General features: G+C 40.9%; 1 protein-coding gene across 3 annotated transcripts; it reads right to left on the bottom strand.

Moving 5' to 3' along the window:
* Positions 1-271: 271 nt before the first annotated feature.
* Positions 272-26,020, bottom strand: NFE2L2 (NFE2 like bZIP transcription factor 2). Of its 3 annotated transcripts, XM_074594634.1 has the most exons (6): positions 25,134-25,251; positions 16,153-16,236; positions 6,026-6,295; positions 5,764-5,859; positions 4,926-5,105; positions 272-2,850 (listed from the first exon to the last, which is right to left on the bottom strand). In XM_074594634.1, the coding sequence occupies exons 3-6, from the start codon at positions 6,290-6,292 to the stop codon at positions 1,642-1,644; spliced, it is 1,752 nt and encodes a 583-aa protein (XP_074450735.1). In that variant the 5' UTR covers positions 6,293-6,295; positions 16,153-16,236; positions 25,134-25,251; the 3' UTR covers positions 272-1,641. The 3 variants fall into 3 exon arrangements, with proteins under 3 accessions (XP_074450735.1, XP_074450733.1, XP_074450734.1); XM_074594632.1 differs by lacking the exons at positions 16,153-16,236; positions 25,134-25,251 and adding an exon at positions 25,583-26,020; XM_074594633.1 differs by lacking the exon at positions 16,153-16,236 and having other exon boundaries at positions 25,134-25,266.
* Positions 26,021-27,569: the final 1,549 nt, after the last annotated feature.

Here is a 27,569-nt window from a genome sequence, read left to right as displayed (position 1 = left end):
CTTTCTGCCGGGTGGGTACGCGGCTCCAGCATGGCTCAACAGTTTGAGAAATAAAAAAATCTCAGGACCGAATTCACCAACCACTGTATAATTTTATTTAGCGTTACTCTAACTTTGTGAATAATGACCTAATGGAGGGCTGGTTTCCTAATCTGATGTCCCTCTTTAAACTCTTCTTCCTCCAACGTTATTAAACAATCTTTGCGGGCCTGACTTCTACCTTCTTTCAACATCTCAGTTCCTTCTTTAAAAAAAAAAAAGTACAATAAGGTCTTGCAAAACAAGTTGGTGTTTATTACACTAGATGAAGTTATGCATAATGTTGTAATAGACAAAATATTCATAAAATGATATAGAGCACCAGTGGCAGAAAAAAACATTTCAGATTAAATGTGCCTTTTAGAAGTTTCATAGGGAAGATGAAGGAAGATGATGTGGTTTTTAATGTTGAGATCAAGGTGTGTATTTCAAATCAAAAATTATGCATTTTCTGCATTCAACAAATCCACGATGATCAAGTACCGAGTCCCTCTGAGAGGAGTAAACAAAACAGTGCTATTTACTTGCCCCATTTTTATTCTCTTATAAATCATAATTTAAACGCCACATGCTTTTCAGTAATCGAGCACAGGTTCCAACCAGTGCAGCAGGTTGGCAGTAAGTGTGTGCCTCCTTCCGTTAGCTCCAAAGCAATCCCAGTGCCGACGGCCGCTCCCTGCTCACAGACACAGCGTGTGCTTCTGGAACAATTACTCAAAAGCGTACAGAATTCTTAAGGCGGCACAACGCATAATGCTGACAGTATCTGCCTTCACAGATTTTTAAGTGCCTTTGGAGGAAAGGATCTCATCATGAACTTAAGTAAGTAGTGTTCAAAGAGCAAAACAAGAGTTATGTAAACTTTGCGGAGACCTGAAATTTAACTTTATGTGACACAAATCCTTCCAAATGGCAGTTAAAATTCTGCTGACAATGCGGCGTGACACACCTTGGGTGATGAAGTGTATTTGTTACATGAAGACTTCGCCTTGGAAAACTAGTCAGGATTTCCCTTCTTTAGGGAAATAAATATGTATGAAGTAGAGTTTTTTAAAAAAAAGTTTAATGAACTGATAAATCAAAATCAAACAACTTTCATACTAAATTAAAATCATATTAAATATAAAGCAAGTATAAACGTGTAAGAAAAATGGGAAACAAACACTATTGCATATTTATAAAAAGTATCAGAGGCCATACTGTTCGTCTTGCAAGAAATTATATTTAGAAGGCTAAAATCATTTTTTTATATATATATATATCAAATAAATCTATGAATATAACAAGAGATAGGAACAGTATATAAATATGGTATCTTTAAATATTTACATGTATACGGAAACTAGTCAAAGTGGTGCTATAAGAAGGAAATGTCTGTTACAAAAGTAAGATTACAAATTTTGCATACGTCCATCTCCATTACACTATTAGTTTTAAACTTGCATCTTCCACAAACTAATCATCAACTTTAAAATTATCATTGCATAGAATTACTTGAAAAATATTACCTAGTTCATTCTGCATTCCACCTCACAGTGAAAACTATCAGGATAAGGATACAAAAATAAGAACTCGGAGACCAGCAACCAGCTGCGCTGCCCTTCAAGGTTTAGTCTCTGACTTCTTGCTTTTAGGAACAAGAAAGACATTGCCATCCCTGGTTTGCTGCAGCGAATACTCACTAGGAGAGTAAGACTTTCCATCTTCGTCACGTAGCATGCTGAAGACCTCAAGGTATAAGGTGGTTAGCTGCTTTTTCATTTGACGAAGGCTTTTGTCGTGCTCTCCTTTTTCCTTAAGCAATTTCTCTTTCTCGTCTTTTAGGTTACTCAAGTCTTGCTCCAGTTCCACTATATTTTCCAGTTTTCTTTTACGGCAGTTTTGAGCAGCCACTTTGTTCTTGCCTCTCCTGCGTATATCGCGAATAAGCGCAAGCTGGGCTTCGTTGAACTGCTCCTTAGACATCATTTCATTGAAGTCATCAACGGGGAGGTTGATGATTTTTTCGACAGGAAAAGGGATCTGCAGAGCTTTTGCTCTTTGCTCATCTCTTGTGAGATGAGCTTCAAGGCGGCTTGAAGGTTTATCTTTTGTGAACGGGGCTTTGGGGTGGCCTGGACTGGGAGGGGGTTCTTTCTTTAGTGTGTTTATACACTGCAAACTGGGCGTTTGAGCGCTTGGCCCCACAGAAGAAAACGCTTGATCCTGGAATTGCAATGAGTACACGCCAGCGTTGCTCTGCGGCACGCTTCCAGGAGCGCTATCCATGTCTTCCATTTCAGAATCGCTACAAGCAAAAGTCTTATCTCTATAGGCAGATGATTCGAAAGAGTGTTCAGGCGACGCTACGCTAGAACTTGCATTCAATGAAATACCAGAGTCAGAATCATTACATTCTGGTACGGTTCCTGAGTGGTTGCCATTAAAAGCTTTACACAGTGAGAAATCAGAAAGATCAATAGGTTCACTTAGAATTTCCGCGAGTGATTGACTGATGGTGTTTGTCGTTGCTGTGTCACCGTTCGCCTTTGTCTCAATAAAGGCGGTGTAGAAATCCTCGCAGAAATCAGAGTTTGAAGGGGACGTGTCGTTTAAAGAGTTCACGCTCAGCTGGCCGGTGTCTTCTGGTGGCAAAATGCTGGAAAAGGGGCCCTCGATACTATCCAGGAAATCTGGACCGCAGTTAACATCTTTTCTCATGACGGGTAATGAGCTGTAGTAATTATAGCTGTTGTGCATCTCTGTTGGCTTGGTTTCAGGGCTTGTGATTGTGCTGACCTCAGCCAGGTTATCATTTTCAATGTTTAGACACTACATGGGAAACGTAAGAGAGAAGTTGAGCAATACATCACCAACTGATGATAAAACCACTTTCTACAACCCACAAACATTAAATATTTTAGCAATCAACAAGCACATAAAGTAGGTATTACAACACTGCTGTAACCTAGATGGCTACAACACACTTTTACTACGGAGGTGCAATCTAGGAAGACGACTAGACACCCGAGCAGAGTAGGAAGCAACTTGTTCTGGACAAAGTGGTTTAGATTAAGACAGCAGAGCCTCCAAACTCACAGCAGGATGCCCAAGAGCCCCATCCCAACGCGCTCCGATGCTGCGCGGAGCCCTCCTGTTCTGCTGAATTGCTAGCGGGGGTCCTAGAGCTGCCAGGTCTGAGCTTCTCACAAGCACCACCGCTAGGAACGGCACGAGTAGAGTACACGTAAAATTACTGAATGAGACTTAATGAGCATTGCTAGCGCACTGTTGCTTTTAGCACTCAATTTCATGTTATGTGATAGATCTCTTTTCCTCAAGAAACAAGATTCTTTTAGGATTTACTGAATGAGTGAAGCAGCTGTTCAGTGCAGGGAAATGTAATTCTCGGTGAAGTAAAAAGAGCACTAACACGAAGCCTCGCAAACATTAACTCACCCCACGTACTTTTAGTTAAGCTGGCTAACATCAGGGTGAGCATCCAAAACTATTCCGCTGATGGGCTTTCATTGGCTACAAGACCAATGTTCTTTCCAACGGGGTGGCAGTTTCTTAACTGAAGCTGAAATAAGTGTGCCTGCCGTCCCCAAAGAATTAGGCAATTACCAAAATGATTCTGTTTCTCTTAAGAAGGGATCACACACTGATTATTTAATCAGAGATTGTTCAAGGCTTAAAATAAGGTTATGAATGAGAGCTCTTTTTTTTCTTTTCTTTTCTTCAAACATCATTCATAAAAGGCGATGCCCTCAATTTAATTATCTCACTTCTTTCAGAAGACATTCCATTACTATTCAGAATTGCTGCAATAGATAATTTTGGTTTGGTTTCTTAATCTGTTTTCAGCAGCAATCTATTTCACTGCTGCCTCTTCAACAGCCAATTGCCCCTGTTACTTACGTGGGGCTTTTAAGCAGTAAAGATTAGGAAACTAGGAAAATTTTGAAAAATATAAAAAAACAAAAGGGAAAAGTAGAGTGGCAGGAAAAATGCAGTTCCTGCAAATACTTTTTTTTTTTTAACACTTTAAAAAAAATTTTTCAGGTTTACAGGCATTCCACTGAGCATTCAGTTCTTCTGTTAACAGCATAAAGTAGAGCAGCATCACGCTGAAGCATGATGTTGTTCTACACTAATATATATAAAAATAAATTCACTCAATTTTATAGTCAAATGTAAGGAAAATATAAATAGAAATATAAGGATAGGAGGGAAAAAAAAACCTAGATGTGCTCTGTAATGCACAATTTAGTACTATAGCAAAGTTTTGTTCCTTTGAAATATTTGGTTCAGGTACACTACATACTTAGTTCTGACTGAATATATATAAACAAGTTATATAATTATACCGGACTCTTCCATGTATCTAAATATGTTCTATTAACACCTTTACAAAACCTTTTCCTTAGATAAAAGTTGAATGCAAAAGTAACCATAAGTGATTTACACAATCTACTTAGACACAGCAAAAAAAACCCTGTTTACATTAATGCTGGTGGAAATAATTCCTGTTGTAGATCCCTAATTCAGAAATGCCCATTTTTAAGCAGCTGAAATTTCAACAATGATCACGCTGTAAGAAGTTGCACAGAGGCAAACAATGATTTGGTAAATGTGGGGAAGTTCCGACTGGGAAGATAGATGGTGTTTTATTAAGGCCTTCTGATAAACAACTAATTTCCTTCCTCCTACATGTTTTTCAATGTATTATTTTTTAAAAAATTAAAGCTCATATTGAGTTATAGACATCCTACAAGTGTAGAATCCAACATGACAGTCACAATCGCCATCTGTTAAGAAGCTCTTGTAGCGCATTCTCCGAAATACCATACTCTTCCAAAATACCATGCTATTTTTTTCAGGTGCTTATTGTACTAAACCTTTACCTGTAACTCTGGAAGGGACAGTAATTCTTCCCAGACTTGCTCTATGTTCTGCATATTCTCTGCATCAGTAAGTGGAACTAGAAGAGGTGATTCAGGTGGCTGAGTCTGATCAGAGGAAACGAAGACTGGGCTGCTATCAATCTGAGCAGGATCCAGTGACTGAAATGCAGATGAAGAAGCCTGGAGTGTTTAAAAAAAACAAGTTTAAAAAAAACAAATAAACCAACAATAACAACAACAAAAAAGATCCACATAAAAAACACCACCAAAAAAACCAGCTTTGAATTTTCCAAAGCAAAAAAAAAAAAAAAAAAAAAAAAAAAATCTATTTTTTGGTGTTCTACCATTTCTGCAGAACAGATAGGTATTTCTTAATGAAAACATTTATTTTTAAATAATGGGATAATACAAAAATATACCCATTAAAGGAATTTTCATATTAAGGAAAGAAATAGCAGGGGAAAAAAAAAGCCAGAAATCTTTACACATCAAATAGTCTGGGTCTGCACACGGAAATAAAGCAACTCACATGCACTGAGCTCACTGTAACAAACCACTACAGTTATTTGCAGTAACTGGAAGGGTCGCCATCAGCTGGCGTTATACACTGGATCCTGGCTGCAGGATTCAGTAAGCAGAAGGAACACAGGAGCACGACTCCAGTCCCTCTGGACACAGCCCTAGTACACTGCTTTATTCCAGCTGGAGTCAGCCTGGGGACAAAACTCAAGTCATATCACAAACTAACATTTTGGTGAAGACAAATGTTAGTAAGAGAAGACACGAGACTGATCCCTTAGAAGACCACCCGTGAAACCGCCGTATTGAGCATTTTTACCTCATTGTCGTCTATAAATGGGAATGCTTCTGCCAAGAGCTGCATGCAGTCATCAAAGGACAAGGCTTCTGCTTCTGGTTTTGAAGTCTGTGTGGTCTAAATAGGAAAGTTATTAAAAAAAATGTTACTGCATCTTTGAATAACTGAAGAATCTTCCATTACAGCAACGAATGCAAATTCATTTTAGGTAACCACTAACATAATGTCTTCCTGTGAATGGAAAATGGTTTAAACGCACTCACAAACACAAACGAGAGCTTACCTGTGAAAAACCGACTGGTGGCTCGGTATTTTCTGACTCAATGCGCGGAGTTGGCTGAGCAGGAATAAATTCACCTGTCTCTTCATCTAACTCCAGCTGAGCCAGCAAGGCTTTCTCCTGCTCTTTTTGGAGCTGCTCTTGTCTTTCCTTTTCAAGTTTCTTCTGTTTCTCGAGTTCATACTCCTTCTGCCGTTGACTAAAATCAAAAACTTCACGCCTTGCCCCAAGGTCTATATCTTGCCTCCAAAGGATGTCAATCAAGTTCATGTCCTGTAATAGAAATGCTTTTTTTAAGCAAGCGTCCTCCCCAGCAAAACTGGTTTAGAACAACAGCAAAGCTTTTAAATTCTGTATTAAACAGGTAGACTCATGTAACTGAGGCTTATTCTCTCAATCCTACAAAATTATCTAAGTAAAACGGGGCTCTACAGGACCTCTCTGAAGCGTGTGAACTGATGGTTTGGTTGCTGTGGCCCACGCGCAGGCTCACAGAAACTAAGCGGTTTGTTACAATTGGTAAGGTAATACATGAACTAGCCAGAGGACAAATACATTCTTCTTTCCTAAGTTTGCTCATAGAAAACGTGAAGCTATAGAATGAATTATGTCACAGTAAGAAAGTAATTTTTAGAAGAACATTAAAGAGAAAAAAGAAATTGAAAGAAATTGAAAAGTTTGCCCACATAATTTTTTTACAGTATGATCATATAAAACTGTAAAAGCTGACTAAAAACACAACAGGGGCTGTCTGAAGTAACTATAATAGCCATACTGCAATGTATTTTAAAATATTTGTGTTCCATCCCGGTATTTAGTATTGATCTTAAAGATCTGCAGAACAGGGCTTCAGGGCTGGAGGACAACCTGGTTTCAAAGTCACCAAGTGACATAACATCACTGTAGTACCAAACACAATTATTAAAAAAATTGTAATTTAAAGCTTAGTCTAAGAAGATGTTCTAAGTGCGGCTGGTTTGGAGCAGCTGAGTATAAACTAGAGGTTAACAGGTGTCAAATTTTGGTAATCAGTTGGCCTCTGGCTCATCACAGAGTCAAACATTATCAGACAGCTAACAATGACCTAAATTTCTTGGAAATCAGCTACCTCTTGAGCCTGTTTCAGAAGACAAATTAAACTCTGCTATTTAGGGAAAACCACCCATTTAATATTATTTGATTTGGCTACAATTTTTTTTAATGTATTGCATAAAGGATTTTTTTGGGGGGAGGGTTAGCCTCCAAACAGAATTGTTCTGTTTTTCTATTGTTCACACATTCAATATTTTTAAGGGCTGAAGTTTAGACTATTTTCTTCTGTGAAGAAAACCTAACACTCAAAAATCATCAATTTGGATGTCAGGTGATACAGAATTTTAAAATTTGGTAGCCACATTTCTCAGATGGGTAAATGCCAACAATTTCTTGCTGATGCCTGGGAGTTTTGACTTTATGGCATGTTCCCTTATTCTTAAAATTACCCTTTAGCAGGAGCACACAACAATAACGCTGAGTGCTGGGCATTCTCATCAGACTAGCACACTACAAATAATATACCGGACACTGCATTTCATTTAAACAGCACTTTACTCATTCAGTTAGCAGTTCTACACCCAAGATACATTTGTTTTGCAACCATATCAAATTAAAATATTTCCTTATCTCTAAAGACTATTTTCAAATAGAGAAGCAGAGTAACCTGAACACCAAGTCATGTTGCCATTCGAAACGGTCACGTCTGTACAACAGTTACGGCAAAAAGCTTTAGGGCAAGTCCACATGAGAACCAACCGATTCAATATTCTCATTTCTTTGTTAAAAATGCTATACCATTAACACTCATATTTATACATTGCATGAAGTACTTCTACCAGTTACTAAAAAAAGTACTTTTCTGTAAAACTGGGCAGTAAAATATCTGTGTGTAATACAATGCAGGCATTCCCAAATCTAAGATATTTAATATACCTTGCTGGGAGAGACCAAACACAGCTTTGATGGCCAGCAATGAAGAAGCTGAAATAATTACAGTGGCTGCCCAGGACAGCGTTTGGTCTCTGCAGATTGGCAGGGTAAAACGAACTAATTAAGTTCTGTAGTAATTGGAGATACTACAATATGGTATAGCTTCATTAAGGGCCAGTAGTTTACCAGCTGCTCACTGTCTCCTTCTGCAGCAGATTCAAAACTGTTTCCCAGGCTCAGAGCATTTGCAATATGTTCTGGATAAAACTGCAGGATCTGGATTTTAGGGCTCACTTCTGAATTATTCATTTACAAGGCACCACTAAAAATGGGACTCAAAAGATTTTGTGTGTGTGTGTGTCTGTAATGCATGAGGCTGTGAACTAACAGAGCTGTTTTCCTCTGTGAACTAACAGAGCTGTTTTCCTCCCCGAGCTGCAACAGACTGCAGCACAAAAATAGCAGAACTGGTGCTCAGTTTCAGTTTAAATCATGAAAAACAAAAGTGATCACAAAAAGAGGTAGAGAAGGTGTAACACGTTTTCCTTAAGAAAAACCACGTAGCCCTAGCACAAAAACTTAAGGCACAGCTATGAAATCTTTCACCCATGCTACTGGCTATAATTGTTATCAAAACAAGTAGCTTTGGGTGTTGCCTTGTTTGGGGGATGAGACCTCCACAGACACCAGCTGGCCAAAAAAAAATGCCGTGGCTGTACAGCAGCACCTCTGTGTGCGCGGCAATAAGTCAGCAAGCAGGATAACCTTCTGAATGAATACAGTTGCATGGTTTTCGGGATTTGGGGCTCTTTTTGAGAAATATGACAGCATTGATTGGCTCCTGTCACCATTTTTCAAGGGACCACATTTAGCCAGTATCTTATCTCTGGCAAAGGGCCAAGCTTTACTAAATGCTGTTGAGCTCTGCCCTGGAGAGAGATGCTTGTTGGGAGCACCTTTTTTTTTTTTTTTTTTTTCCCTTTTATTTTACTTAGTTGTTGCATTTGTAGCACTTAAAACCAAAAAGAGTGGGTTGGTTGTTTTGGGGGTTTTTTGTTTGGTTGGTTTTTTGTTTTTTGTTTTTTTTTAATTATCACCATATAGTTGGAAAAAAGCCCTCCTATTTTCAATTTGAAGAGTTCTATACAGCAACATTAGCCTTAACTTCAAACAACAATTCAAGTAATTACTGTACACATGAGTAGGTGGCATGGGGGAAGTGTTCTTCTGTCCAACACGCTAATATGTAACATCATCAAACAGCACACTGATTTAAATATTAACCTGCCATTTAACACTTATCTATATTTTCAGCCAATGCTTTTAGTAATACTCCCCTTTTCAAGGGAAAAAAAATATATATATAATTCTAGGCACCAGTCCAAAGCCTCAGGTCAAAGTTAATGGAGTCAAGAGTGACCAGTGATTCAGTAAGGAGTGAATCACAACACCCAGCATAAGATGGCGGCAAAGAACTAAAAAAAAAATAAATTAAAAATCACAGTCTAAAGCAAATATTTTGCAATTTTGTTCCTCCGGCCTCCCCACAGCCTTCCTTTTTAAATTACTTCTCTGCCTTGTTGAACACTATTGCACACATACACAGAGGTATCCAGAGACACAGACAGGCACTATATTTCAGGTTTATCACTGAAGCATTTTCCCCCCTTGTGCATCACAAAAAATAGCCATGTATTTGATGCATGGAGTGTTTAACTAAAGCTATTAAAAGGTATTTTACTTCTTGCTTGTGTAACAGCTACCCACTGATTTTTTGGATGCCTCAACATGATGTGCTGGTCTCAGAAAGATTTATTTGGAGGGACGAGCGAGGACAGATTCGCATCCAAACTGGAGCATGTGCACCCAGAGTCCTGTGAAAGATTCATCTGACCCAGGGCTCCCTGCTGCCCTCCGGAGTCACGCTAACCACTTCCCTTAATATCAGATGTATTTACTGTAAAGGCGCCAGCGGTCCCTCATGTGACGGAGTCCACAAGCGCCCGTTTGTTCTTTCCTCCGTTGTGCAATTTCTTGAATTGCATCAGAGGAAACGATGGGTTCTGGCAGAGCCAAGAGGCAGCGCAGGAAGAGCCAGACCTGCCCTGCAGGAGGAAGGACCCGCGCCTGGGAGTCAGGCTTTCCCTGTCTAGACCTCAGCTCTTTACCCCGAACACCAACGCCTATTTTGAGGGGAAATACATCAAGGTATTTAACGTGTGTATTACCATTGTCCCACATTTCTAACTTCTGGGAAAGTAATATGATTTTAATGTTTCTCCCAAGCAGGCAAACACCGATTTGATTTTATTTCTAATATTTTATTCACAATTCTGTAGACAGAGAAAGGATTTCTCTCAACAGATAAGGACGTGCTTTGCTTTCCCCTGATCCATGTAAGCAGGAGGTGCCTCGTATTCGTGGTTTGATTTTTTTTTTTTATTCATTTAGTGATATGGTCTTCCAACCACATTGATAGCTTAGTTTGGACATATAAAGGCACTTTTAATAAGATAAACATAAATGTTAAACAATTCACATTAAGCCACCATCTGGCCCCCAATGGAAATTTTCATGTTTTAGATTTACATATCAGCATTTGCCATCTGGGCAGAGTCTGTTATACATTTTATGCGAAAATCTCTGACTACATTGTAAAGTTTGACAATTAACTCTTATTGCTCCTAAGCAAACATATTTGCAGTAGGGTAAACAAAAGCAAGAGACCCTGTTTTCGCGTTATTTTCACAGACTGACTTTTGTGCTTTGAACAAAATGCTCATCTTTCATTTCTTCCCTGTTTGGTTTATCTGACTGCTTTTGGTTTTGTTTGGAATATAAACCACTTACAGGTAGCATCAGTAAAGTGGAAACATCCAGCGGCCCAGGTGTCAGGAGAGAAACAATCTGCTATCATCTCAGACAGTACTTTCAACCTGTTATTAGCCATCCCCTTCATACAGAGCACATCATGTATGTTGCAACATAAATTGGGATAACAGTAGCAGAATCTCTCACTAGACAAGATTTGTTTTTCTTTCCCAGGGTGCATTAGCACCTAACTCCAAGAAGAGAGAAGAATTCACCTGCCAGCATGAATAAATAAAAGAGCAACAGAATCAATATAAATCACATCCAGGTGAGAGCTTGGACTGGGACCCCACAAGCAGCAGGAAAACGCTCCTATAGCTTACTCACAGAAAAAGAGATGGCAAAGTAACCCCCAATTCCTATTTGTTTCCCAAAAAGTGAAAGGAATGAACAAAAAGTACCTTAAATTTTTTTCTGTATTCAAAAAAAACAATGTGTGGGAAGTGAGGATCAAGGACCTGAGATACTCCAAGGCAAGAATGAAAGGGAGGGGATCAAGTAATAAAGCAAGTGCAAGAGAAGGAGCTGGAACCATCTCACCACTTAAGAAAGGCACAGGCAGTGGTAGCAACAGCTGAATGTCTTCCCCTCAAAATCCTCAGGAGGATCTGATTTCGTTCAAGTAAGTTTTAAGAATTATTTATAAGTCATTTGATGTCTTCATATGATCTCTGAAATCATCATAACTAGTGGTTTGTTCTTGAAATCTTTTTCAAGGCAAGCTACTAATTTAATTACAAGTCATAATTACAGAAAAACATCCTGGACACATAAGCCTCATGCTTAAGAGAAAGCAGAGAAAGCAGACAAAGTTAGCACAATGCCATAACTTTTCAAAAACAAAAGTTCAAAAACAGAGTTTTGAAAGCTGACCTGCAATTTTCAATCCCTTACAACTGGAAATTGAAGAAAGTAATTCAAGAATGTGGAAGGGACAGTGAGGACACAAAAAATTTGAACGAGCAGTGGCCCTTATGAGAAGAATGGGGAAAAGGGAATGGCAGAAGCTATTTAAACTGAGGGCAGAGAGGTACAATAGCAATTTTAGATGTCTGCATTTAGGATTTGGAAACGTGACAGAGCAGACAGCTGTCAAGCAAACCCCGTGACAGCAACCTGTGATTTGTGAATGCACAAGGTCAAATCCCTGACTGCCCTGTGGAGCTGCCTGTTGTCCCACATTCTTCACCAAGACCTTCCAGGCAATCCAGGAGGAAACAGGGTGCTTGGGTGGGTGTGAGGGGGTTTCTTTTTTTTCTGTCTTTCATACCTTTGCCACTTACTGCTGGTGTGACTGGACTGACACTAAACCAGCCTGCTTCTGCTTCTTGATGCCCATTTGCACTTCCTGGCCCTAAACAGTCTCTGGATACCTGCTATCTTGGTCAGCAAACTCTTTTTTAAGCCCTGCACACTAACTTACCTGAAAAAGGTCTCTGAAAGGGTTGGAAAGCCATAGCTTTAAAGAAGTGATGTCGTAAGAGAATGTCCACTCTATGTCTATATATATAAGCCCGTTGAAAAATGGTGACCTTGTGTCTTGATATTTCATTAGCTAAAAGTGATTAGCCTCTGTTTTCTCCTAACATACATCTCGTATTTCAGACTGTACCTCCCACTGTATTCCATCAGGCTCTCATAGAAAATGCCAAATTGTCAGGATCTACTCTTATAAATTAGATTAGTTGAAAAACTCCTTGGCTGGATTGTCCAGCATTCTTAAGAAAGTTTCACTACAAGCCATGTCTGGGCATTATTCTGACAAAGACAGGGAGAGGCTCTGGCTGGCTGGAAGGACAATCTTCCCCTACAAGTGCAATTCTGGACACTACCCACCCACTCTCCCAACCCTCACTCCAGAAATAACTCCTCTGAGAAGTGCGTGATTTATATATTTCACCTGAAGTGTCATCTTCCAGGAGCGTTATCAACAAAGACCGTAAGATCTGTACAGCTCCCAACACGATGGTTTTCCCATATGATACATCCTGTGGCAAGCAAGCCTTCCAAACTGCCAGGGAAAACATATACCCCATATATTATCCGGTAATAGTGAAAAGACGGGAGTAAGAACATAACTGCAATAAAAAATAGCTGTTGTAGGCTGTTCATGGTCATTAATGTACTAACTTCCAAAAGCTGCAAAATCTGAATGCTAACAGTAGAGCAAGACCACAGCAGGTAAAGAAAAACACCGTCATCGGAAAGACGGGAAAGAAAAGGAAAAGGAGGAACACGAACAGTTTACTTCTTCACTTTGACAACAGTTTTCTCTTTTTTCTGCAAAAATCAATCAATCCCCACCTCCCTGCCACTCCTTAAAACACTGAATGTGTGCAAGAGCCTCACAGCACTCCCTTCCAGCCTGGGGCACAGCAGCAGGAGCGACATTCTCCTCTCTGGCTCATTAATCTTTGGAGTCAGAAACACATATATATCTCCTTTTCCCACTACATTTGGTCTGCCTTCAGGTCACCATTTCTGGTACAACAGATCAGGGCATTCTTGCTCAGTGCCGCAGATCTTTTTGCGGAAGATTGTTTCGTGCTCTATCTCAGACACTCCAGAAGTAGCTGTGTTCTTCTAAATTGTTTTATCAATACGTATTTTAGAAGGTAGCTTTAAAATAATAGAGTTTAATATAGCATATGTGGTTTCCAGGGGATGAATGGTCCCAGAACTGATCCTGCCTCAACATCCTTAAAAAAAAAAAAAAAGAATCGGGGGAAAAAAAAATAAGCCCAAACCCACTGTCTCATTTGCATGGCTTACAGAAAGCAAAGTCTTAAATCTGACATTGGTACTTATTTTGTTTGTACAACACCTGACTTTTCAAAAGTTATTCTCTAGTATAGATGGCCAGATCCATCATGCATTGTATCTGCTCCAAATTCCCCTATTTCTGCCTTAGCCTAAAGGAAAAGAGAGAGTCTGGTCTAACGTTGTATGCTGCTGATGATGAACTTTTCTTGAAGAAGTTTAACTATGCCCATATTTACAAGCCCTATCCTGGCTGCTAAGCAAAAGCCAAAAATGGTCTTGGGTGTCATCCCGCTTCTTCAAACTTAGTCCTAAATCTCTTGACATCCCCAGAGTGCTTTCTGGAACATCAGTATATAAAGCAATGAATCTTAAATGTTTTCAGAGCTTTGCTGTTTCTGTTAGATGGGTTCTGTTCTTCCCTTTTCTGTCTTAATTATATTGTGTTAATCTAAATTTCACTTTTCCGCAGTATATTTGGCTTGTGATAAAAGTGTTGTGGTACCTTCTACTCAAAGTCTGAATCCCTCTTTCAGCTTAACAGAGCCATTTACTTGCTACTTCTGTACTCTATCTTGCACGAGCAGCATTACAAAATGACTAAGTCAATAAGCACACAAAGTTAATATGTATCCAAGTTACAATCTATTACACAAGTTGCATAATGAAATTGGGAGGCTGGCAAAAATACGAATTGTTTTATAAAAGAGTGGGTTAGGCCGTCTATTTGTTTTTACATGCTTGATATATCAACAAGACTCTGCTGCGTTGTCCAAGCAAGTAAACTGAGTGATTCTGCTGTGGCTGACTCTAGCTGTTGTCTAATCACTATGTACCACACCACCTAACTCCATTTTGAAAGGTATTCAAATAGCAGCCATCTCAGAAAGAAGTCTTTGTCATTTCAGGAAAAGCTAATTTTAACAGCTTTATTTTGTGTTTGGGTTTTTTCCCTCCCAAGTCAAAACTGCATCATATAAACCCATGGCATTTACACAAGAACAACAAAAAAAATCCTTACCCTACACATAAACCAATAGTATAAAAAAACCACGGCACTTGAAAACACTGCTGTTCTTTTAACAATAGAAAAACAACCACCTTTGTGTCCTGATTCGTTTTATATATTGAGCCTACAGTACTTGTAAAACAGTTACCTGTTAAATGATTATCTTCAAGCTATCCTGCTGTATGCAGCCACGCATGTACTGCGTGCGGACATCGCCACAGGCTACTCATTAGTTTATCTACAAGAGGATTTGTTTATAATAATGGCTCAGTCATCTGGGAAACACGATCCAGTCAAATTACAGCACACTCTTACATCCAATGAAACAAATCAGGAAGTAAGAAAAGATGAGCATAGAAACAGGGAAAAGAACCTAGCAAAACTGCAAATAACATATTCATTAGGTTGTATTAACCTTGGGTTAAAACCTATAAGCCATTATTTCGATTTCATCAGGATTGCACACTTTTTGGAAAAGCTTGTTTCAAAACAAACATGAAAACAGTATACGCGTTTGTGAGTCAAAAATATTGTCTGGGGTTATTTAGAATCTTTCTCGTACTATACATTGTCACTGCTCTGGGATCTTCCTGTAAAGTCCCCATTTTTAGCTGTCATTTTGCTGATGGCTGGGCAAGTTATGGGGACAGGTACCAGACAGGTCATTACAGCCTGGCTGTGGAAACAGCGTGCTCCAGTATTAGGAGCAGCACCTCTCACCAAGTTTCACTTCACTGATCTCACAAGCAACTTTGTTGTTGTTGTTTGTGGGCCAAGCTACAATTGCAAGCAACAGGAATTATCCCTGTGGGTTAGAAAGCAGTGAGGTTCACTAACTGTACTGCCAGAACACGTCCATCAGCCCTTTGGTAACACAGACATCTACTCCAGAAAGCTGCATCAAGGAAATTCTTCCACGCTTCCACACTGAGCTGACAGAGTAAGGATGCTTTCAATCTCAGAGAACTTGCTACACAAACACCTCATCAGCCTAAAAATGCTACCTGAAGACTAAAAGCTTAAGAATATGGTCACATTGCAGGGAATACAGCTTGCTCCAGAGGTGGTCAGCTGTGACACGTTCTGTATACAACAGCCCACATCTGGCAAAGTATGTAGGTTCCTACCTCCCACTGCAGGCTGTGGGGCACAGGTGTTAAATACCTTTGCAGATCAGTCTTGCAATTAATGTGTACTTTTCACATACATGATATATAGAGACAATGCTGGGAATTTACTGTCAGTGCAGTTTTGAATATATAAGCAGGATCAGGTTTGTTTGTTTTTGTTTTTTTTTTGAGTGTTCAACTTTAAGTACACTTGGAAAGGTTATTTAGTTTCTACAAGGGGAAAGGGAAAAAAAACACAACCAGAAATTTACATGAAACATAGAAATCATTATATAATTTGCATGAAAGGAGTTTGTATAGCTTTTCCCCTTCCTCCAGGCACACCAAGACACATGATGAGAGTTGTTTTTCCATAGAATGAGGCAAGGATAGATTTTACTCATTTTCTTAAGCACCTGTAATTCACGTATTTCTGAGCAAACAGCAATCCTCTAAAATCCATCAATGTCCACAAAGGTTTCAGGAAGCTCTTGAAGGTCCTGCAAAGTTAAACAACTAAATCAGAAAGCTCAAGAAGGGCCACCATGTCAGGCGTCCACATGCCAATTTATTGGTTTTGTACACAATGACAGCTTTTGCTTAAAAAGGGTAAACCCACTGAGGAACTGAACAACACTGTGTACAAAACTAAAGCTTTGTTTCTGTGTGGTGCAATCCAGTCCTCACTTTTTAAAAGTCCTGCGTGGTACTCGATTTATAAATTCTGAAAGCAAAAGGAGCTAATCCATCTCCCAAGGCATGAACCAGAGTAGGTAAATGGTTTTATTCCTCTTACCAAATTATACAAAAGCAGCAGTTCTCGATATCCTCAGAAGAACAAAAAAACCCTCAAAACTCAACCATCAGTAATTGTGGCCTTCCATCCAAATCAAGCGCTTCCCCTGCCCGCCACTTTCCTTGCGGCTCCCATATCTGTCCCGTTGGAGCACAGAGGAGGCTCACAGCCTGTACGGCTGGGTGTCACAGGGATGCCTCTTTTAGCCTTCTGATTAAATGGGAGATGTACCTGAGAAATCAAGGTAGAGGCCAATCCCTGACACATGTCCCCTCACACACTCTACCAGCACCTACGATGGCCAAAACAAGACTGTATGCCACAAATAATAAACACGTCAATATCTCTCTTCCATTCATAAGCAGCAAACATAGTCCAGGCATGTTAATATGGTTAACAAACATTAAATATTGGGGGAAGGCTATCCAGATTGCAAATACATTACAGTACACTATATTTAGCAGACTGTTTGTAAAATCAGCTTTTACAGCTGCTTTCTCTAGTAGAAGACATTACAGAAGATTTGATTCCTTTCCAGATGTAAATAGAATCAATTTCTTGAGCAAAAAAGGTTAAGATCACTTGTAAAATAAGAAAATATGGAATGCAAAGAAAGTGTCACGTTTGGATCTTAAACAGTTTTATGCCTTTTACCAAAGCACTTTACTTCCTTATGCCTCACTTACTTGCAATTATCAGTAAAAATTGCAAGATTCTATAACTTCTCTATAGCACACAGTCAAAGCAGACAATGAGAGACAGAGATCTTGTTAGGGTAAATCACTCCTCTCAGAGTCAGCTGTGAACTGTTAATTCTGTCATTACTACTTGCATTTTGTAAGACCTTGTTCATCATCTCTGCCACATACACATACAATTTATCAAAAACTCTAATGCCAAGCTTCATTTTGAATTTAAAATAATTCTATGGGTCTGACCTTAGTAACGGATTTTTTCAGAATAATTTAAAGCACTCTATTAACAGTTTCATTATTTAAGTGGCTTCCATTCTTCATTTTGTCAGCAAAAAGAAACTTCAAGAGATGAGAGATGTCTAGATACGTTCGCACTGGTTACCAGCTGAGCAAGGATTCCTGAGAGTGGTAGGTGCAGACTAGATGCCTGTAGTGGCAGATGGTAAAGGATCACAAATCAAGCTGGAAAACAATACACAGAACTAAAACGTTCCACTGAGTCACAACAATTTATACTAGTTGGTTCAAATACTAAAACCAAATTAGAAAGCACGGTATCAGAAGTCACTGTGCTGTAATTCTCTGTTACAGCATACACAGCTATGAGGCATTTAAACATGATGTGCATTTCCATAGCCCAAGAATTCAACTTAAATAATTTGGAAGACCAGCTGTCAGAAGTTATGACTTAGTTTCAAATATAAGTTCTGTTTTATCATATTACACTATTTTAATAGTGCTATTTTTGTTACTGAAGTATTTTCATTTTCATCCTTAGGTATCTTAAAATCTACTTGTTTCAAAAGTCTGCTCAGGTTTGTTTGATTTATTTTATAAGTATCAGTGGGAAAATCTTCCAGAAATTCCTCAGCTGACACAGATATGCTCAAGACCAAATTACAGTAGAAAAAAATAAAGTGCAAATATAATTCAATGTTATATAACACAAAATATGTCCATGCATCTCCTGTCAAATAATTCACAGAAGATTGCAACAGGGTCTACAGTACGCTCATTCCAAGGACACTTAATGACTGTATTATCTGCACCAGTGCACACGTATGAGTCACTACTGCTGTGATACCGGTGAACACAAGGTTAGTGTAACAAACTGGGGTAGAATACTCCCATTGACACATCTCAGATGACCTCTGTCACTAAAGTCTCCATGTTTTTCTTCCAGCCATGAAGCTTCTGAAAAACTGTTCTGAAGCTGAGCTGCACCAACCTTCAGAGCTGCCTACCCGCCCCTGCTACCCTCTTTTGCCCATCATTTTATTATCCAGCTGATTGCGCAACATGTCATCTGGTCGCATAACTGCACGCAATCTAACTGGAAATACCCTGTCTACCCAAAATTCAGCTGTTTTACCCAACAGTACATAACTCAAGCAAACAGGTCCTGAAGACAGAAAGAAGAAATGACTGAGCTTCCAGGCCCAGGCGGCACAAAACACAAATGCCAGCTGTGGAGCAGACAGAAAACCCCAGCTTTACACGGGAGCAGGCAGCATTCAGAGTGGCAGACCTGCATCAACCACATGCTGCCTGGAAATTCCGAGTGTGGATCTTCCAACAGCCCAAGCAGCACAGGAATTGCTCCACTCTAATTATAGCAGTAAGTAGGGAGGTATTAATTTTACCACAAGGGTTCAAACAAACAAAACCCCCCAGAATCTCTCTATCATAGCTCTTAATGGCCAAATAGTGATGATGACCTGAGCAGGAAGCAAATCAAAATCACAGCATCTTTTCAAATAACTCAGCCGTAGAAAATTCACTGCTTCAACATTTAGTGGGCATTAATTTCAAACACAGCAAATAGGCACACCCTTAACCATAAAACAAACCTCTTCTTAAAGACAGGCTATCAACCAAGCTCCTTCTGAGTCAATTTCTCAAGCATGCAAACTTTGTTTTGCAAGCAGTCTCCAGGAGTGGGTCTTCTTATACTTACAAGAGACAGCATGTAAAACCAACACAGCAAACAGCAATAAAACTTTGAAATTGCAAGACAGAGGTGGGGGCAAGGAGGGAAAAGTTGCTATCTTTATGTTTCATAGTCATACAGAAGATACTTCCTTAAAAGGTTTGGAAGAGATGGTTTCAAACTGGTCTTACATAATTTGTTGCTGCAACATCAAACTTAAAGGAACTTTCTTTTCCTTTCTCTTCTCTTTTTTAATATCATTGGTCAAAATAATACTGCAGAAGTTGGACGAAAATTGTTAAGACTCTGCAAGACAAGTACCAGGTTGGGTGGTCTCAACTCTCTCAGTACTGCAATAGCATCAACAGACAGATATACTTCTTGAAAGGGTTTAGTTTAACTGTAAAGATAGGAAGTATTAATAGTCATTTGCAGCACCCTCAAAGTAATTTAGCTAAAAATAAACACTGTTTTATATTCCTTCTTCCCAGTATAAAAACTGCAGCTAATCAGGCCAAAATCAGAAATTCACATAATAAAAAACTTCAACCAGATCCATAGTATATAAATTGCACCCATGTAAGTATTATTAAGCTATACCCATTCTACTACAGTCTTGCCAATTAGTACTCACGCTAGGGATTGGTAATATACCAGTGAGCAGTGGTTACTCTCTGCTGGTAAAACAATGCTAACTTAACCGAGTTACTAACTTGGTTATTAACGCAGTAAAACTCCTATTGGCTTTCCATCATCATCATGATCAACATATCAAAACAACTGAATTAATTCTTTAAAGTGAACATTGAAGTAGGAATTAAGAGCCAAACACAAATCCCATGTATCAACATGTAACATTAGAAAATCAACGTGTCAGTTAAAGAAAACAAAACAAGTATTTCACCAAGAATTCAAAATGGCTAAAGACAGAAAACAGAAGATGGTTCATAAGATGAAGATAAACCCTCTTCTCCAAAGCAGTCAGATAACTGAACATTTTTATCTTTATTTGATGTTGTTACAGACTGCTTGGTTATGCAAATTAATATTTAATTAAATGTATGGTTCTGAGACTTGGCTTCTATTTGAAACAGGCACTATTGGGCTATGCATGTCAAGGTAAAACTAAACTAATATTAAAACAAGATACTCTGCTGGAGAATGTATTTTTTAATTTCCTTATTTTAAAAGGTGGCGAAGAAATATATATCTAAAAATCACTGAAACAATGAAATCCTGAGACAGAGCTGTCCCTGTGCTTTGTTCAGTACTGTGCTGCACAGAGTAGTAATGCTGTTCTTATACTTCAGAAAAACTTAAGTTCTATATGATCAATTAACTTCTTGCTACTGACAATTAATACGTGACTGTCACTAGCTTTGCTTTTCCTGTACAGCAAGCAGTTACTGGGTAGGAAAGATAAAAGTACACAATACCTATCTTTACTTGAAATGTATTTGCCGGTGTCGGTTTCAGATAAGCCTTCCCTGCTTTAAAGCTGTTTTATACACCACAGATAGCGTTGCTGGCTTTCATTGCATACTGGCTGGTTTAATTGTTTACCTTAATAAAACAAATATGCCATAAAAGTATTAGTGTTGAGCAATCCTGAGCAGTTCACTGTATATCAGTCATCTTTGGATAACACAAACTCAAAGTCACGACTTCCAACTCCTCCTACCTGACTTCTCATTGGTCTATGCAGAAAGACTTGCATAGGTAGCAGATGAAGTGTTTCCAAAACCAGCTAAACTAGATTAATACTGAAAAAAAACCCCTGATCTGGCCAACACATTGTATTCTTCTCCCTTCACCTAAAGCTGTATTCTGTGGTACAAAGTCCAACTTCTGTATAATACGCTGTATCAGAAAACCGAACAGACTTCAAACCCTTTCAAGTTCTCTAGGAATGTGCTCTATTAAAATAATAGGTTACTTAGGGTTGGAATGAGATGGGAGGCCAAAACAAACTTTAACTAGGTGATTAACCTGGAGACTTTGGAGGACTTTTTGCTGGCTGCAATTCAAGCACAGCAGCAGGGGATTAATATTTAATTCATGACGACAGGTTACTGCCTGGACTTGTACCGCACTTGCCTCAGCCAACACAATCATTGCAAATACATCACACTTTCACAAACTGGCCTAATTTTAATGAATGGTTTAGTCATTTAAAGCTTATCTTTATAATTTTGGGGGTGGGGGGGAGGGGGAAGAAAGAAACAGTATTCTAGATACAAAAATCAAATTCCTTCTTTCCAATGAAGCGCACACGCAGTGTTACAGGCACAGTTGGTGTTACTTGCTGTCACCATCTGAACCTTCTACATTCTCTCCTTCTCCCGCTAAGCTTTCAAAGATTTTCAATGACAGACTCCGACAGCTTTTGCTGTTTTGGGGTTTGTTGGTTCTGTTGAAGGACCAAATATAACAAAATTTTACAACTATTTAGGAAAAACTATATTAAAAAAAATAGTATTAATTAATTTTACTGAGAAAGTAAATGAACGAGTATTTCACTTAGCTCCTTCCACTTCTGGTGTTCCTCATCATCTCACAAAGCTCCTTCCACTTCTAGTGTTCCTCATCATCTCACAAAGCCCAGCATATTCCACAAAGGTATCCAAGATTTATTTAACAAAATAAGTATATTCAATATGCTATTGCTACATTCATTTCAGTCAGGACCACAAAGGCAGCAATACGTATCAAACAGATATTTTTCTGCTTTGCAAACTTCAGACACCGAACTTGAGGGAAAGAAACCAAAAGATATCAGAAGGTTTATTCAAGTGCAACACTAACAACTATAATAATCTGACACATTTTTAACAACATCCTTGTCCTTCAGGATTATACATTACCTGCTGCTTTCTTATTTAGGATAAGTTTTATACTGTCTCTGCTTTTTCAATTAAAAAAAAAAAAAAAGAAAAAAGTAAGGCCCAGAGAGCCAAAATTTATTCTTGCCCATGAACATTGGTGGGAAGTGTACACAAACCTTCCTAACCACCCACACAGTGCTATAAAAATGTCTCAAGTTCTTTAAAGCACACGAGATCATCCAGCTGCCCTCTGCTTACACTGAATGTTCTTTTTTGTTCCTGTTTGGTCTCTTTCAAATATTTCCCAACAAACTTTCAAAGCCAAACTCTTCTCCAACTTTGAGTCCTAACCACAAACTTCTTCAAGTCAGATTTTCAGAGGCAATTAACTTGTTGTGCTTCCATCAATTTCCAATATAACTGTGACTTCTTAGCACATTTTAAAGACAAACTACAGAACAGTGTTCATATGATGGATATTTACTACAATAACAATAATATCCAATTAGTTGTTCTCCTGAAGGGATTGACAGGGTCAGTTCCTATTAGTCTACATTAATTTCAGCTAAACATACTACATTGCATTACATCTACCACCAGCTTAACTGAAAGATATTATTTTGTGAGATCTGAAGGAAAGAAAGCTGTCAGTGAAGCCTCACACCAAGGTGAGCACAGAAGAACCGTGAGGGTGAAAATAAATGCATTTTCACTTAAGACAGAGCTTGTGATACTCTCCCATCTACTTCCTCCAAACTTGGCCATAATTTGAGTAGACAACATTATATTCAGAAGTGTGGATGTTTTCTTATATTGAAATTTATCTACATACATAGATACTTCTACAGATATCTTGATCAGATAGTCCTATTCAACAGAATTATTAAAACACATTATCAAGAACCAAAAAAAACCCAAACAAAACAAAAAACCCAACCAACTCTAAAAACAAAGACTTGTTGCCAGGCCTGAGAGGTGCACTTGTTTGTCTTTGCCTGCAGAATCTACCTCGTGTGGAAATGACAGGCCATTAGGGAATAAAAAATAAACCCATTCACTTGACAATGTAATGCAGCATGTCATAAAAAAAGTATGTGTAATTCCTCGTTAAAGCCCTTTAGACTGAAGACATCACACTAATTGAGCTGGAAACTCTTCAGGGCAGTTCTCTAGGTAGAAAAAACCTAACAGATACACAGGCACTCAATTATTTGCTTACTTGGCTTTGCTAGTTGTTACAGTCGGTCTTCAGTGTAAGTACAACCCACTGCTTTATTCTTTGTGTTGGAAAGTGAATTCTCTTTGCTCTCTTCTTGTTGCAAGGCTCAAAATTTAATAACTGATGAGCATGTTGAGCTGTTTTACAAGGTTACAAGCAACCATTTCAATAACTTCAAATTTACTGAAGGAGAGAATAACTACTATGAGAATTATCACTGCTTTCACAAGTATGATTGAAACACCTTGACGCTTGTTCCATTGCATTCTTTTCTCTTATGTGTTTCAGTGTCTGTGTTGTTAGTGTGTAAAAGGAAACATCCCATTTTACCTCTGCGTACAGCAGTGCATCCTATTTCCAGGCAGAGAGGAATACTTTTTCTAAGAATATTGCAGGCAATGTCACTGCTAACTCCCACAGAAGTACGTAGCAGAAGTGTCGATTTTACATTCTGGTTCAGGAGATAGATCAATCCCGATCCTTCACATTCACCTTTACTGCTATGACAATTGCTTCCAGGCACATAAAAGACTAAGAGCTTGCACGGTATTTGCACAAGCGCACACCTTTCCCATCCACTGCCTTGCAAGACCTAATGGGCTAAACGAAGACTGTGTTCCCCATCTCTCACTTTGAGGGAACATTTTATGGGAAAGGGTATTTGAATTTTCCATTTAATAAATACATTTAAAACTGTATGTCAAAGATGGTAATCATCTACTATCTAAAAAACGCAGTGCCTTTTCAGGCTAGCTCTGCAAGAGAATAAACCAGCAGCTGTTGAGCTCAGATAGGCAAATTGCAACAGGTGGCTTGGTAGAAAGTTTGGCAAAGTAGGGAAACAAGTAACAAAAGCTAGGTTTGCTGGCAGAGCAGTCACAGTGGACTGGACAAGAAGGTACAAAAGCAGGTACACAGGAATCAGTCTGTCCAGATTCCCTCAGAAATGAGAGCTAAAGTGCCATAGCTGGATAGTATAGGCAAAAAGAAATTTGCAAGGTGCTTACGCACTATGGGCCAAGAGCCTCATTTTTGTTACAGTATTTTCCAAGAAACCAAGGAGGCAAGGTAGAGGTCCCGAATGCGCTACCCAGGGCTAGAAAAAGAGATGGGCCAGGCAAAGGCATGAGTGGCCTAAGACAGAAAAGCAACAGCATTCAATGAACAGAAAAAGGTACATCTAACACTGTTACAGAGATGTTACCTGTAGGAAGTACCCACTTATATATCCTAAAGGATGGAGAGACAATGTTAAAAACAACCACTGCTGCATAGCATATATTGTACTGACATACACTAAAGGAGCCTCAAAACTCTTGAGTCTTAAATTTGTAGTATTAAAAGAACTAAAACAGCTCCAGATGAAATTTCAAGTATTACTTCTTTAAACCTAACACTTGGTTGATAAGGTCATGTTTTCCATTTAAAAGCCCGAAAAAAGCATGTAACGATTATATAAATTTAAAATGGAGCTCAGTTATGTTTTCAGTTATCCACCCTGCGCTTGTGCAACTAGCTTGCGATCCAAAAAGCCCTGAACTTCCCCAGGCGTTTAGCGAGGAGGTTCCGTAGCACGAGAGCGCGAAACACAAACGCATCCCAACGCGCCTCAGCCTCCAAGGGACTGGCCTCGGAGGAGACCACCGAGACGAACCTCCTCCCGGGCCAAAACCCCAGAGAACCGCCATGGCTCGGGCCCCTCCAGCAGGCCGAGCTCCCCGGCGACAGCCCCTCAGGCCCGGGTCGGGCTCATCCTGCTTCGTGTTCCTCGGGCTGCGTGTGAGAGGCTGCGCTAGACCCAAAGCCGCCCCGGGGAAGCGCGTGATTGTGCAACAGCTCCTGCTCAGCCCGGCCCGCCTGGGGACAGGGCCCCGGCGAGGCAGCTGCGACGGGCAGCCCCGCCGCGACCAAAGGAAACCTGCGGTAACTCACCCGAGTAAGGAGCGAGAGGCCCACGGGCACGCCGGGGGCAGCGACGCCTCGCCCAGCGCGGGCAGCCCCTCTGGCGGCGGGCGCCTCGTCAGCCGCTCCCTCAGGGGCCGGCGCCGGCTCTGGCCCTCTCCCCCTCCCCTGCTCCTCCTGCCCCGGCAGCGGGCAGCTGCCGCCGAGGCGGCTCCTGGAGGCCCTGACTGACCTTTCCCCCCTCCCCCCCCCAGCGGCGGAGCGGGGCCGGGGGGGGGGCTGCGGGGGCCTGGGCGGCACCGCCCCCGCCGTGACTCAGCGCCTTGGTAGGGGCGGGGCGGCGCCACGTGCTCCGCCAGCCTCGTGACCGCCCGCCCCGCCCCTCGCCCGGACACCCCACTGGGCTGGGCCGGGCCGGGCCCTACCCGGGGGGGGACCGGGGGGTTCCACCGCCCCTGCCCGCCGGGTCGCGCTCTCACCTGGGTGGCGGGGGGCAGCTCGATCTCCATGGCGGGGGGCACGGGGAAGCCGGTGCGGCGTGGTAGCGGCTGGCCCGGCACCGCCTGCCCGCTGGCTCTGGCGCTGTTTGGGGACGGGAGGCGGCCCGGACCGGGACGGGCCGGCGGCCGCCCCCGCGCTCCGCCCCGCCGCCGTCCAGCCACTCAACGGCCTCGGGAGCCCGCGGAAGGCGGCTCCTTTCCCGGCAGCGGCGGCTGCGGCGGCCGTGCCGGGAACCTCGCCCGCCCCCGGGGCTTCCGCCGCCCCCTGCCCTGCCCGCGGTAACGGCCGGCCGCGTCTTGATCCGGCCGTAGCGGGTGGGCGCCGGTGCTGCCCGCACCCATCCCCGCTGCCTGTCTGCGTGTGTATCCGTGTATGGCGTACCCACGGAGCGAGGTGGGAAGATGGAAGCGAGCCGGCAGAGGGTAGCGGTGGACGGCACTGCGGGGACAGAAAGGCGGGGGCGACACGGTAACGGCCTGGCAGAGCCGCCGGTGCACCGACTGCCTGCTGCCGAACCAGCGTCCAAACTCCCAAAACGGCCGAAAAGGAGATAAGGAGATCTGGGGTTCGATACAGACAAATTGTACGGAATTTATACCTTCAGAAGGGGTGCCCCCCCGAGCAGTAATGTTACTGGTCGTTGCTAGTAACTTTTTGTCAACCTTTTGTCTTCTCCAACTATTTAATGTGCATACGACAACACACCATATTCCTCGGGCGTAACAGCAAGAACGTGCCCCGGCAGACCCCAGAGTAGGAGGGGATGCTGTGGAGCGGACGGGCCACAGGCCTGGGTCCCTGCCCCTGTGTCATAGTTACCAAATAATTGGAGTGACTTATCTTAAATCACTTGTCATTATTTGGTAAACGACGTTAATCGGAGAGCAAGCTGAGTTCCACTTGGAAATTCAAGGAGCAGTCAAATAGACAGTCAATTCAGTGCACTGAGTACGGCTTGGAAGTGCGTATGACTGCTGCCATTCTGTTTGTAGCCCGGCTGTCAGTATATGACAATACAGACCTTTCAAATGATCCTTCGGTCACCCTTTGGGCCCATTTTTGAGTCTACTTTCAATGATCTAATATAACCAAATAGCGTGGAATTAGGAGACTCTTACTAGCCATAACAGCAGATCTAAGTATTCCTTTGTAGGTGCTTATTTGGCTCGTGTGGCTTGCAGCCAGCGTGCTGCCGTAGCCTCTCTCAGACTGTGTGCTGTGCCCGCTTTGGGTGTTCACAGCCCGTCAGCTGTGTTACTGCACCTCGCAATTTAAACAGGCCTGGCGTGAAGATCTTGTTCTCACGTTTGCCCTGCAAGGTACAAGAGTGTGACTTTACAAATTAAAAAATAGCACAAGTGTATAAATTTGATAAATCCGTAACGATTTTAAAAATTCTTTGCACCATCATGTTGCAGATGGGTGTCTACCCAAAGATATTGCTTGCTGTAATGATATGAAATTGATATATCCCTTTGAAGGAAGAAGAACCCTTTGAAGAAAGAAGGCAGAAGTTGTTATATGTGTGTTGGATGACTGTACTAGATACAGTGGGAGCACTTGCCTTACAATGAAGGTTTAGGTAAAACACATCTGTAGCACCACTAAACATATTACAGAGGTCTAAGCAGAACACGTGCTGTATCACCGAATGAACTAGGTATATCAAGGGAGCTCTTAAATGATGCGATGGCTTCAATTCCGTGGAGGGAGAATGGATGGCAACAATAAATCATTTGTAATGGAGAATCAGCAGCAAAATTTTAAGTATATTCATGTGTATTATTTTTGTAGGACCACTTTATTCTGTGGTCTAAAAGTGAACCCAACGGAATGCAGCTGAAAGCAGTCTGTTGGAGACTCTGGAGAAACAGAAGTTGGGGTTGTCATAAGTTAAAAAACCTTTGAGTACAGCTGCTGCCAGCTCCTTGCAAATTATGTTTTTATTAAATACTGAAGCTTTTG

Source organism: Larus michahellis, chromosome 7, assembly GCF_964199755.1.
Source record: "Larus michahellis chromosome 7, bLarMic1.1, whole genome shotgun sequence".
In the NCBI taxonomy this organism is placed as follows: domain Eukaryota; kingdom Metazoa; phylum Chordata; class Aves; order Charadriiformes; family Laridae; genus Larus; species Larus michahellis.
This window is presented reverse-complemented; position numbering and strand designations above follow the sequence as displayed.

Coding starts and splice junctions, on each gene's coding strand:
- NFE2L2 (XM_074594632.1), bottom strand. CDS start 25,612: ATGGAGATCGAGCTGCCCCCCGCCACCCAG. Junction 5,860..6,025: donor CACCAGTCGGTTTTTCACAG/GTAAGCTCTCGT, acceptor TTTCCTATTTAG/ACCACACAGACTTCAAAACC. Junction 2,851..4,925: donor TGTCCCTTCCAGAGTTACAG/GTAAAGGTTTAG, acceptor TTTCCCATGTAG/TGTCTAAACATTGAAAATGA.